The 13,626-nt window shown below is 56.2% G+C and overlaps 1 protein-coding gene across 13 annotated transcripts in view; it reads right to left on the bottom strand.

The window, feature by feature from the left end:
* The window catches only part of WNK2 (WNK lysine deficient protein kinase 2), a 153,649-nt gene that overhangs the window by 26,532 nt on the left and 113,491 nt on the right, over positions 1–13,626 (bottom strand). For 8 of the 13 annotated variants that reach the window (XM_033857809.2, XM_073805945.1, XM_073805947.1 and 5 more), the window contains 7 exons: positions 13,403–13,472; positions 11,433–11,515; positions 10,645–11,336; positions 9,152–9,366; positions 8,056–8,244; positions 7,231–7,329; positions 756–800 (listed from right to left, as the gene is read on the bottom strand). In XM_033857809.2, coding sequence (XP_033713700.1) covers positions 756–800; positions 7,231–7,329; positions 8,056–8,244; positions 9,152–9,366; positions 10,645–11,336; positions 11,433–11,515; positions 13,403–13,472 — 1,393 coding nt within the window. The remainder of the gene's footprint in view (positions 1–755; positions 801–7,230; positions 7,330–8,055; positions 8,245–9,151; positions 9,367–10,644; positions 11,337–11,432; positions 11,516–13,402; positions 13,473–13,626) is intronic. The other 5 variants (XM_033857810.2, XM_033857811.2, XM_033857812.2 and 2 more) reach the window with 5 other exon arrangements.

Genomic DNA, 13,626 nt, shown 5'->3' with positions numbered 1-13,626 from the left:
TCGCCACTTCACTCAAAGATCTTTTTTAATGACCAAAACAGGACTTTTAAATATTTTTGAATTGTGTCCCTTTCCTTCCCCAGCACATAATTTCTTATTGGCAATTTTGGATAAACCAATTTTTAAATTTTCTGCATTAAATAAATAACCTAATGACCATCTCTTCAAACAAGCCATTGCAATATGTAGTTTACTTTAGAGGCTAGCAATGAAACAGCACAGACACAAACAGTTAAACATTAGTGATGAGATTTTACACACGCTGCTATTTCTACATGAACATTTCAGCCAGAAAAGAAAAACAGATAAATTAAAAAAAAAAAAAAAAGGCATGAGATGAGAGCAGTGGGCGGCCCAGGTAAACTGATACCCATTTTGTCCTGGCATCTCTCCTCTGTGAGGGGCACTCATCTTTAGCACTTCAAGGAAATACTCATTCCTACGGTTTTGGAAAAGGAGCCAATTAATGATTGGTAATATGTGGATGTTCCGGAGAAGGACAGCCTGTTAGATGTGAACTGGCAAGAATGCACAAACTCTAGGAGCCATGGAGACTCAAAAGGGCGCCCGAGGGCGGCTATCTCGCCAGGCGGAGGCCAAGCAGCACCTGTGAAGGGTGGGCGCAGAGCAGGCCCACGCCCGGCCACCCGCTGGGCCCTTGGCTCCCGGTCTAGTTGCGGAAACCCTGATGCACACTAGCGACAATAAAGCCCATGCGATGGAAGCGGACAAGGGGTAAAAAACCCGATAATTACGACTGCTGTGCTCTTTGCCTAGACAGAGACGCTTCAAGGCAGACCCTGCAAGGGAAGAAGAAATGACACAAGACCACAGGGTTAGGCAGGACAGCACACATGGGGGACAAGCCACCACACTCTAAGCAAAAGTCATCAGTGTGTGAGGAGGAGCAAAGGCCAGCAGTTCAGAGAGAAGGGACCAGCCTCCTGGGCTAACTGGGCGGCCCCCAAGTCAGTGTGGAGGTTCACACGAGCTTCGCCGAGGGGCGGAGGTGCAGGGCCAAGCCCCAAGCTTCAGGTAGAAGTGTGTGTGTCTCTAGAAGCATATTCAAAAAACAAAAGAGAGAGAGAGAGAAAGGAGAAAAAAAAAAAAAGCAAAGCACACTGCTTGGCTTTCAAATGTAAGGTTTCTGGGAGCCCCGCTGGTTGAGGCAGGAAACCCACTAAGAGTCAGCCAGGAGAGCTCTCAATGGAGCAGAGCCTAGCTCTGCCCAGAGGGAGGCCCATGGGCAGTTTTCCAAGTGCAAAAAGATACATTGTTTTGCAGGTTTGAGGCCAATCCCAGATCCTGGACAGCTGCCCTGAACAGGCCAGTGGCAAGTGTGGTGAGGAAATCTGAGGGATCCTATCTAGAGAGGTGGGAGGCAGGGCCGACCCTGATTCTCTGTATCGCTGCTGCCTCATCTGGTATTCCAGGTCCACTGGGGCAGGGCGAGGCCTCCTTATTGCACCATGACTAAATGCTGCCAGGCCCTGTGCTCCCCAGAGGCTGTCTGTGCTAAGACAGATGGGCAGTGACTTTAGTGTCTGGCACTGACAGTCAGTGCCCACCTGGAGGGCAGATGAGTTGCCTGGGAGGGGCTGCTACACCCAGCTTACCCAGTGGCATCCCAGGGAGCCAAGCAGGCAAACGTGGGATGGGCAAGGACGGCTCAGGTGTCCCCAAGGTCACTCAGCAAGGCCACACTAGCACGGAGGGTGTCTGTGCTCCGGCCCACGGCCCCGTCGCCTGGAGCACAATTCCCTGCACACCCCATACTCCCTGGAGGGTGCCCGCCACACAGTCATTCCTAGTACTCTCGCTGTGGAAGGCAAGATGCTGCCTCCTGCATTTGGGGACGGGGACAAAGGCTCCTTGGGGAAGAGCTGTGCCCACTGGGCTCAGAAACCTAGCTCAAATTGAGTTGCACTTATTTTTGCTCATTCTGTTGTGTTCTATGAGGCTGACTTGATAAAAAGGGAGGTGATATTCTGTTGGGGTCTCTAATGTGCTAATAAAACCAAAAAAGGCCAGCAATCCAGACTGACTGATTCTCAGTGGGAACTTTGAAGTGTTTTTGCTGGTCTGTGTCCTGTGATGGACCCCAACTGAGAGCACAAGGCCCTCTGGGGGCTCTGAGGCACGAAGGGAGGAGGGTCCTGGGCTCTGTGAGCATGCAGGGCACCAGATGAGTGCACGTTTCCTAGTCAGATTCCTGTGGTTGTAGCGTCCTCTGGGCCGTAGCAGTCCCCTAGAGATGACCCTGGGACATGGGACTAATCACTCTGCCAGGTCCCTGCAGCCTCACAGTAGCAGGTTCTTTCAAAAGGCTTCTCTGTGCCTGCCTGGCACCTCCTAGTGCAGCTAGAGCTCTGCATTCAGAGCTCACAGGAAAGAGAACACGCCAGCCAGCCCCAGGAGCTGCCTGGTCAGGAGTGCTAGACAGAGCCTGGGCCTGCGATCAGGGCCCCAGACCGACCTTCCCGGGAACCCAGGGTCAAAGCCATCGGCCACCAGGACACGGTGCTCAGAGCCAGAGAGCGATACCAGCCCACTGAGACCTCCACACCCTCACCGGACACAGCCCGAGGAGATGGAGCACGGATAGCCCCCAGCCTTCCATGCCCTCGCTGAACACAGGCCCTGAGATGACCAGAATACAGACAGCTCCCAGCCCTTAGGGTGGACCTTTAAACACAAACCAACCAGATTCGGGTCCCTCCACACTGAGGCCACACTGTCCGGCTCAGTGCAGAACCACAGCTGAGCAGGCATCGTGTGGCTAACCAGTCCATACTCACACCAGAGCCCTTGTCCATCCTCAGGTGGCCACTTGAATCTCCTCCCCCGTGTCTGTGCCCTGGCCTGGGTCCTGCCCTCAACACCCACCACGCAGACAGATTCTGATGAACAAGCCTCCACCCAGCCCTGCTCAACCCGTACTGTGCTAGTGTATACATCGAGTTCCTGCCTACAGAGCCAGCAGGCTACAAGGCAGCAACACAAGGGCACGAAGGCCACACAGGACCCACAGAGGGCCCACATGGGACCCACAAGGGGCCCACTTACGGCCCACAGGAGGCCTACAGGGGACCCACGTGGGCCCACAGGAAGCCCACATCAGGCCCACATGGGGCATAATGGTTTTAACCAGCCCCACCCCTGGTTTCCCATGAAGAGTGAGTCTTCCCCTGTAGGACTTCCGTCCTTAGCCAAGGCTTGGCAAGAGCTGGCTTAGAGGCCCCAGAACGACTCAGAGAAGCTTCCACAAGGGCAGATGCTAGGGACGCAGGGCTTGGCAGCCTCTCCCAGCTGTTGGGAAAACTGTTCTTCCCAGACTGCAAAGGAGCAACACACTGGATGACCTAAAGCCTTGTCCTGGTGCAGCACGTGTCTGCAGGAGTCGCCCACAGAGCCACCAGCCACCTGCCCTCACAGCCAGGCCAGGGGTCTCAGGCAGCACCCAGGCCTGTGTGCAGTGAGGCCCCCACACCACTTTGCCCCCACATTCACTTTGGCATGGAAACAAAGGCTGCTCCTGGTGTGGACGGTCAGCACTTCGGGCACCCAGTGCCGTCTAGACCCTTGGACCGCTCAAGGGACACCTCAAGTCCCAGAGTATCCGATGCGGGCAGACTGCTCAAGAAGAGGGCCACGCCCTGTAGCCACGACCACACCTGCTGTTTGTCAGTGTTCAAATACTAACGAAGCTCACGGGAACTGGGGCCCGCAGCCTCAGTGTGGACCAGCCAGGGGCCTCCCCACCTTCCCCGTGACAAGAGGGGTACCTCCAACGGTCAGCCTTTCACCTGACAGTGGCATTAGACACTCTGTTCTGGCACCAGAAACAAATGGCCTATAGAGTCAAAACATCATTCCGGGCGTCTCTGTATCCGGCCCCCTAGTCTCGAGCCAAGACAAGTGCTGAAACTCTCCTGTGCAGCATGAACAGGGAAGCAGGATGTGTCTCGGCTCTGCCCTAGGGTGACTCCACCCTGAGCTTCACTCCCCAGCTGGCACAGGGCCTGCCCTTCGGACAGCTCGACCTGAGTGGTCGTAGGGTGGGCTGGGGCTTTGTGAGGGGGTGTCTCCTCCCTGGGTGACCTCCCCTGCCTGAGTCCCCACAGGGAGAGATGAGAACACTCCCAGGTGAGGGAAGGACCTGGGGGCTGCACAGCAGCCCCTGGGGGTCCCAGAGACAAACTTGCTACAGCATGGGCACCTGGCCTGCTGCTGATGGACACGTGCGAAAAACACAAAGCAGACCCCATCGTTCTACATGCACAGAGAAAGTCCTGGAAGGGTACCCGCACCTGCCTCTGTTCAGATGAGGAGGAGCCAGAGGCAGGGAGGATCAATGGGTCTGACAACAGCTTCTGACTAACAGCACACAACCACTTCTGAACACGACCACGCACCCCCACCCCGCACCGACTCCAAGCTTCCCTGAACCCTCCACTGGCCGCAGGGAGGGTTCTGTGCCCAGAGCCTCAGCCCCACATCTGCCCTTCCCTGCGGGCCGGCCTGCCTACTGCTCCGACGGCTGGCCTGTCCCGGCACCCGCCCCACAGAGGCGTCCAGGCTTACCCTCCCTCCCCCGGCTCTCCATCCTGTGCATGGTTGCCTCACCCACCCCAAGTTACCTCCTCACCTCCTGAAGCTGCCTGCAGCTCCACCCCAGTCGCCCCCACCCATCTCCAACCTCTCTCATCTTCTCTGAGCTTCAATGAAGCTGGGACCTTCTTTCTGTACTCCAAAGCTTAACACAGGTTTTATTTTCCTAGCGTCTTGGCTCCTGTTCAGTTCAAGGCAGCAAACTGAAAACCCTCTTTTGGCTTTAGCTCTGGGCTGGGCTAGCTGCCCCCACATCCCCAAAGCCGTGGCTCTCAGCACCCAAGTTCAAGCTCCCTCCAGCCCTCGCAGCCAACCCAGATCCCACCGAGTGGGCACACTTCAGGGTCTTCCAACTGCTCTGCATGCCCTCCTCTCTACAATCTTTGCCCAAAGTCCCCCTGCCTCTCAGCCCTCAGGGGCTGCAACCAGCTTTGAATCTCCCTCCAGTCTCTCACAGCCATGTACTCAGTCTCCTCTCGGACCACAAAGCTCCTTGGTCACCCAGAAACCAGCAGACTGAGGACCCCTAGAGGGCTTGGCAAATGCCAGAGCACGTGGGACAGGAGGGGGTGCCCTGGGGCATCCCACCCCGTTAGAGCAGCAGGAGCTCAGGCTGAGCCTGCACATGCCCCCCGTTGGAGGCCTGTGGGCGAGAGGGCCCAGGGCAGGAACCCACAGCACAGCCTCGGACCAGCAACCTCAGACCATGTGGGGGCCAAGCTGTGGCCCGAAGACTAGGAACTCAGCCAAGGTGTGCCTAAAAGGGCCAGGGTGTGAAAACGAGCAGTACCATCAGATTCACAGCATCAGAGGGAATAAGGCCTTACAGGCCAGCAGGTACCACGACCTAAAATCAACCCGCCTAGGCCTGGTCCCTGTCTCCACCAAGCCGTGCCTCACACGTTCCTTTCCTCCTGGCCACAGAGACAGAAGTAAAACATAAACGCTTTGTCCCTACTGTGCCTCAAAAAAAATTTTTTTTTATCCTGGAACAAGAATTAACGATGCAAATGAAAACCCTTAGAAAAAAAAAGAACCACGTGGGTAGAAAAGTAGCATGGCAATGACCTCAGGGGCAAACATGGTGCTGGTCACTCGCACGCTTTTATTCTAAGTGCCCTGCTCTGATCTGCTTCCCATGCCTGGCCAGCCACCCTCCCAGCAGTGACACACATACTTGTCCGACCATGAGACACCTGGAGACCCAGGTGCCCTCACCACAGCTTCTCAGGCAAGAGCCAGGCACACACGGGCAGAAGAGGACCAGTGAGTGATGCCGTGAGGTAAGCAGGGAGCCAGGATGCATGCAGGCCTCCCAGCCCCCCACCCAACTTAGCAACTAACCAGTAGCCCCATGACACTCGAGCTGAAATAGGGCCCCTGTTAGTGGACAAGAAGCACTGGGCAGTCCCTGAGCATTTCTATGTGGTCCTATGCCTCCAACCTGTCCCTCCCACAGGAGGGTGCCAGAGTCCCTCTGATGGGGATGGACACTGAACGCTGATGGACGGCTGCCATGGACGTGGCCTCAGATCACAACAAGCACAATGTATCTTTATTGTACCAGCAAAAGCCACATGCCCTAAACCAGCATGTACAATCCAACTGGTTAAAAGCTTAACTTTTCCGTTGAAAAACAAAAACCTGAAAACCTCACAGCTTTTGAATCATTGGCCAATTGATCTGAGGACTGAAAACGATTTTGGACAGCCTGAGCAGATGTGCCACTCCTGGACATGGAGTCCTTGGGTACTAGGAGGGTGTTCCAGGGAGTCTGACTGGGACTTGAGTTTTGGTTTAGCAGAGCTTTGAGGAACTGAATAATTGACTTCATCTCTGAGGTCGGTGAGATGAGAAGGAAATACACCAAGTAAAGTGCTCCAGCTAGAGACAAGACCAGGAGGGGCCGGGCCCAGAAAGGGAGGCACAGCAGGAGGCTGGGAATCACATCTCTCAGGGTTAGAGATTCCTGACGTGACCAGAATGGAGAGGGGGGCTGGGACATCCTAGCTGGAGCACGTTCTCTCAGCATTTCCACATGCAGGGAGTGGGGCAGTGGGTTAACAGTACTGGATGTTGTGATACGGCCCTTGTACAGAAGTTACACCCTCCAGTGACCTTCTAGAACTGTCTCAGCTTGCTACATGCATGTCTTCAGAGTCCAGACACGTGTGAAACACACCATGCGTCTAGAGAAGGCCGGGGTTGTCTTTTTGTTGTCGCTGGAGCTGGGGACAGCGGACGTGTAAATTTGCCACAATCGCAACAGAAATAAAACTACGTCCAACATAAAAAAAGAAAAAAACACTAAACAAACGAGTGACGAGAGAAATGCAGAGCACCTGGGGGCCTGGCGGCAGAGCGCCCAAGGCCAGGAGTGGGTGAGCCACTGCACATGCTTTTGGTGTCCGGGCATGAGCCAGCCAAGAGCATGCACTGGCGCTTTCTGGGGCCAGAAGGGTGGGCATGGACGGGGTTCCGTTTCTTATATTAAATAAGTGATTTCAATGGGGTGGGGTAGGTGTCCTACAGAATGTATGGAAGGTAATGAAAACAGGGAGGGGCAGGGGAGAAACCAAGGGCCAGGAGGTGATAAAATACAAAAGAACAAATACAGACAGATGGACACAGACACGGGTCCACTGAGGAATCGAGCGCGAGGTTTGCTACTAGACTTATAGGTCACTCTCTCAGACGTTGGGTGGTAAACCGTCCAGCCTGCAAATGAATATAGAGGGAAGAAAACAAAGAGACAGGCATCAAGTACAGTCTCTGGGATTCCTCCTACACACCACAAGCCATATCAGCCTCTTCACTTAGCATCCACGGCTCCACCTAGCCCAGCCCAGAGGACCACAGCCACTGACCATGTAATGCAAAGGAGGCAGTGTTGGAGCGGAAGAGAAGCGGACCCCAGGAGAGCGTGCGGGGCAGGGTGGGGGGTGGGCACCGGCAGCGGTCACCACGACTTCTCTGGACAGAGATGGTGGGGGGTGGTGCACCTCATCGCGTAGCTGCTACGTCCACGGCAGCGGTGACGAGCATTTCCTCCTCAAGGCCAATCTCCCAGCTCGAGAGCTGTGCCCTCGTCCCCCCAGCTGGCCCTCCTGACGGAAGGACCCATGTTTAGTGGGGAATGGGGTGGGACGGGGTGGGCTAGTGCCTGGGAACCGGCGCAGAGCACGCAGCAGACGCCACATCTGACCTCTCACTGGTCCTGGCGCCTTCCCCAGGCCGGCTCTTGCAAAGCGCACCTCCCTCTGAGCTGCTTACAGCAAGACTCGACGATGGGAAGGCCATCCACTTTTTTCATTCAAAAGCTACGTCTATTATTATTTTCCTTAAGAAGCTGTCGGCAGCCTTGGCCGCAGCTCACGTCCCCTCTATGCCACACGGGCCCTATGAGGCTAGCACATGCTCGGAGACGGGCGAGCTGGGAATCACCTGGGCCATGCGCTCCGCCTCCATCACTGGCCAAGCCGGAGCAGATGTCTGCAGTCAGGGAGGCCCGCACGGAGCAAGGCTGCTGGGTCTGAACTGCCTTCCCACATGGGTCTGAAGCTGCTGCGGGCCCTGCCCCAGCTTGGGCAGGGTCCTTAGCAGGAGGGGCTCTGCTGCAGTCTGACAAGTGACCTGGGTTGGGGGGAGAAGGGGTGACAGGCACGATGAGGCACCACAGGACAGACCAGCCAGCTCAGGCCATGTCTATCCTCCCTGCTCTTTGCTGGGTGACCTTGGGGAAGCTGAGTCCCTGCAGGCAACGGGGGCATGGCTGGGTCGCCCACGTGGGGGTGTCAGGAAGATCAAAGAAAACGACCACTCTTTCTACTAATCACCAACACTGTGCCAGCCTGTGTTGTGCAAGTGCAGTGAAAAGACCACAGCACACCTGGAGATGCACACCTAGGCTCAAAGGGGACCTGTGGATTTCCTCACTCTCATAAGTCTCATGTTAGCTTTAGGAATTGGCATGGAATTCATGTAGTTTTGTGTAATCCTTGTAATCCTTGGATGTGTGCCCTGCAGGTTATCTGTAACATGGAGAGGGAGGGCTTAAGGTTAACTGACTGCTGGCTTCCTACCTGGCGCATTTGGGGATTTCAGCTCCCTGGGTCCCCACCCCAGAGTGTGGGGGCTTGGGGTCAGGGTGCACTCTCAGTGCCTGGGCACTGCGGTTAAGGGCTAGGGGTGGGGGAGCCTTACCATCCTCTCCCCCCCACCAAGGCAGCTGTTCGACCCCCTCTGTCAGGGGGTGACATATGCCTGAGAAACGGGGTCAGAGGAAGCAGCCTCCGTCCCAGGCAGCATTCTGCAAGGAGGAGCACACTGCAACCACAGGTGGCCGAGGACTCCGCGAAAGCCTGCCCCTCAGTCCTTCCTTCCCGGCAGGAGGGGCAGAGGCCCGAACTCTCCCAGGCCTGAAACGGCTTCCCTGCTCCAGTGCAAGGAGATTCAAGAAGCGCTTTTTCAGGACCTCGTGCCTGCCTCCCGCCTGCCCGGCTCCCACGCATGAGGGCGGCCAGGAGGGCCCTGGGCCAACCTGTGCTGGAGGCCACGACCTTGAGCTGCTGCACCAGGGGGTTCAGCAACTTCCCCGCCTTCAGCTTGCTCTTGCTGGACCTTCTCCGGCGGCCGACTGGAGGTGCCGTGTGGAAGAGACCCAGGTTGGGGGGCAGCGGCTTGCCTAGGCGGCGGTACAGTGCCTCGATCTCCTGCTTCTGTTGACTCTGTAGCTCCGAGATCTCCTTCAGATGCCTGCAGGAGGGAAGGGAAGAGGGAAGCCAGGTGGGCATTCTGCTTGATTCCAACACGAGGCCCCTGCAGGAGAGCCCGGGGCTGGCAGGACAGGTGTGAGGAGTGCGGCGGGGAGCCCACAGGGTAGCCTGGGCAGATGGGCCACGCACAGGGGACACGGGGGCATTTAAACATCACTTTCTGTTTACAGCTAAGCCAAGGGGGAGTATCACTGGGGGCCTCTGGCATCAACACACCCAGCAATAGAGAACTGCACGAAGCCCAGCCTAAGGAGAGTCAAGTTTTCTGATATCCAGACTTGTGACATTGCTATGTTTTTTAGTGGTAGGGGGAGCGGTATGAACAACTTCACACATTTATGCTTACAACACAAACCCTAACCATGAACATGGGTGAAGCAACAAATAATCAGTGCTCAGAACTGGAGGGCTGCCTCAGCTTATCAGGCAAATAAGTGTTACTTCCTCCATGTGAGGGAACAGGGCCCAAGAGGCCTCTCAGAGGAGAGGAAGGCTGCACAAGCAAGTCCACAGAAGACATGTTATTATCCAGGGACCCAGGGCTCCAGCCCTGGCCAGTGGAGCTTCCAGCTCAGGTTGACCCCACAAGCAACATCATCCCTGGGAACAGAGTCGAGATGACAGGTCACGTGGGTAGGAAGCTGCCATGACGACTTGGGTAGAATCACTGGCTGTGGGCAAGGGCAGTTTCTAGAACAGTCCAGGAAAGGGCCCGGTGGTCCCTGCTGGCCTTCCTCAGGGAGCATGCAGCTAGGACCAGTGTTGGGGCAGGGGAAGGGGAGAGCGGGGCTGAGGTGAGGGCGGGGCTGGGGCTCTCCGTGCAGAGCCAATAGTGGGAGAGAGAGGCACGGGCTCCTCCTGCCCACGTCTCCCATCTCTGGGCCCACTCCAAGAGCCCATGGCCACTCCTTCCCAAGGACTCCAGCCTCTCCCCACCTTAGTAACTGTACAGTGGGGCGCTCTTGCCCTGAAGGAGACTTCACGGTGTAGCTGTACCTCAGTGACCCTGACCACAGCAGGGGCAGGTAGAACTTGCAGGGGGAGAGAGCGAGTGTGAGCAAGGCCTGTGTGTGAGGCCAAAGGATGAGGGGAGGTGTGGTCCTCAGAGACCAGGGACCAGGTCTGACGGCAGGGACATCACCTGTACCCTGTCACCCGGCCCAGGCAGCTCAAAGTGCACATGGCAGGACCTGGACTTCAGCTGCCGGACACTTCCCTGACACCATGGCCCGGACCCGACCTGGTCCGCAGGACCTACTTCTCTCGAAGACTCTGCAACTCCTTCCTGATATCAGCATCCTCGATCTCTGAGTCATTGTCACTGCTGATGTAGGAGGACTGGGAGTGGAAGGAGGTCACGCTGATGGTGGGGACCTTCACGCCCATCCTGCTGGGTGTCTCCAGGCCTGGGGAGCCAGCCCGAGAGGACCTGTGCAGGAAGGCAGTGGCCTTCTTCACAAAGTCACTGGCCACACCACCACCGCTGCCAGGCAGGGAGGTGTGCTTCTGCATGGAGGGCCTCCTTCGAGGGCACTCGTCCCCAGAGTCACTGGACATGGGCTCGCCCATGCCAACCTCGATGGAGGAGGCTGTCTGTGCCCGCCGCACAGCCAGCTTCATGTCTGGGCTGTGGGGGGCCTCGTCCAGGTACACGTCAGGTGGGGCTGAGTACCGCAGGCTACTGGGGGAGGCCAGAGTCCACTCATCCTGGGTGCTGACCACTGAGAACCGGCCCACAGTTTTGGCTGGCGAGCTGCCATCCTGCTGCCCTGGCCACTTCTGAGGGGATCCCGAGATCAGAGTGCTGTGTGTCTGGGGGTGGCTCTCCAGGCCACGCTGAGTCAATGTCCCCGGGCAGCTCTGCGTGGACTCGGCCAAGGTTTCCCCAGGGACCCTGCTGCTCCAATCTGTGGGCTCCAGACGTGCAGGGATGGCAGAAGCAGGGGCATCCTTGGGAAACAGTGGAAAGGAAAAGATTCCACACAAACACCATCAGAGAGCAAGCCCGCCAACCCACTGAGCGTCTCACTGGAGAAAACTCCTTACCTGGGGGACACTGGGTACTACGGGCGAATCTGAGGCCACCTGTCCTCCTTCACAGCCCAGCATGCTGCTCAAAGATGATTCTGCTGTAGGAACATCAAAATCATTACTCAGGCTGGTACAGTGAACAAGGGCAGGAATGGCCCAAAAGCAGCCAGTCAGAAGAGAAAGGGAGTGGCACTGAGAAGGTGTGTGCAGCTAGGAAAACGAAAACTACTGACATCCTAACCCTGTCACTTCACAGGAGACTCCCTAGAACCCAGAAAAGCAGGGAGACATCAGCCCAACACCACTCAGGTCCCTGAAGACCCCTGCTCCAGACCCGCAGGCACAGCCAGGCCCTCTACATACCTGATGACTATCACCTGTCTCACCTGTCCTCTCTAGACCCCTGACGATGTCACCCTGTCTCACCTGATATCTCTATCACCTGATGGCATCACCTTCTCTCTCCCTGACATGTTCCGATGATAAAAGGGTCTTATGAGGTCCTGGAAAATCAGATCAATAAGGCTAATTCCTAACCCTGCTGCTCCAGTGTCTAGGGAAGGTCCCCGTCATCTGAGGCTGTCTCAGTTCCCCATCTACAGGTGATACTTCTGATCAGCCTTCCCAGGTTGCTGTGAAGAGTAAACAACAGAAGCAGAAGGACCTCATGTGTGGGAGTCTGGCCTGAGCTGAGACCTGCACACAGCAAGAGAAAGCTGAGGCTGTGCGTTAACCCGAGCCGGACTGACATGCTGTGGGGGGTTGGGGGTGGTGACAGGGGCTGACAGAGCCTCCAGCCAGGCTGGGGGGCTGCCCCCCTCACAGATTCCTGGGAAGACCTAGACCCGTCTGTCATGCAACCCCAACCCTAGGCAACACATGACACTCCTCCCCACGTGCCTGTGGCAGGGATCCTCCAACCTTGCTTTGCACACTTCCAGGGACAGGAGGCTCATTACCAACAGCTCTGACTGCCAGAAAAGTTCACCTCTTCCAAACTAGAATCTGTCTCCTTAGAACTCTCCTATGAGTTTTGTACTCTGGAAGGTTCCAGCACTTGAAGTCACTGATGCTGCAGAAGGAGGCCCATGGTACACATCTCACGGACAGAAGTCAGGAGATGGAGCAGGCACTCAGGTACAACCTCTCGCCTTCTCCCTTCCCCAGCACACTCCTGCTTCACCCCATGACCCTCATCTTCCCCAGGTAAACATCATATGCTACAGCTTCTGACCCCAATTACAGCTGCCTCACCCCTCTCAAGTGTGGCATCTATAAGAGAATGCCCTGTCCACGGGTCTAGCCAGAATCCAACGGTCCACTCCCCTTGCTCTGTGAACTGGGGGGCTGCGCCTGCCACTGACACACACCCAGGGTCCCGTTACAAGGTCAGCTGGATCCTTATCTTGCTAATCTCCCAAGGAATTCCAGGCCAAGAAGGAACCAACACCTTAGAAGGTCAGACCAACTCCCTTGGGCTGAAACACAGGTGTTCAGATAATGAAATGAGAACTACAGCGAGAGTCCCTGCAGAGATGCCTAATACCCAGGAGCCACGGAGGAAATCCTGTTTCAGAACTTCACAGATGGCTCCAGCCTGGCAGCTCCCGTGGACCTGCTGGAACTCCCCAGTCCCAGCCCTGTACTCTGTCCAAAATAGAAACAGTCATCTTGTAACCTGCTACAGAAATGCAAGCTAGGGGTGTCTACCAGAATATATTGAGAGCACTGGGGGGCCAGAGAGGCCCTGATAACATCCCAACACACAGTCAACAGGGCGTTCACCCATTTCCACAGACAGAGGACTTTCTCTCCCTGGAGTGTGAATACATGGTTTGTGCTAGAACTCAGTGGGTTTTAACTAAGGCTTTATCGTGATGAGCTCCTGCCACATCCGGGTCCCATCCAAGATGCTGTGGGGATGAAGGGTAAAGAGGCAGAATGTTTCAGAGTAAGGAAGGCTGGTAGCGCCTATGGCTTGTTACCTGTCACCGGCAAGGACGTGGCCTGCTCCAACGTGACATCTAACCCAAGGGCTGTTTCTGACTTTTCCAACTGAAGAAAGAAACAAAAAGGAAAGAGCTGTGAGCCTCACTTGCTAACACCTCTGCAGCAAAACTGCAAATCCTCTCCCCCAGTCCAAAGGCTGGGCTCCTCCTCCCTAGGCCACTCGAGCAAAACACGCACGGGTGGGTCAGGCAGAGGTCCC

The sequence above is a fragment of the Tursiops truncatus genome, chromosome 6 (assembly GCF_011762595.2).
Source record: "Tursiops truncatus isolate mTurTru1 chromosome 6, mTurTru1.mat.Y, whole genome shotgun sequence".
Taxonomy (NCBI): Eukaryota; Metazoa; Chordata; class Mammalia; order Artiodactyla; family Delphinidae; genus Tursiops; species Tursiops truncatus.
Note: the sequence above shows the minus strand (reverse complement) of the source record. Positions and strands in the feature narration are given on the sequence as shown.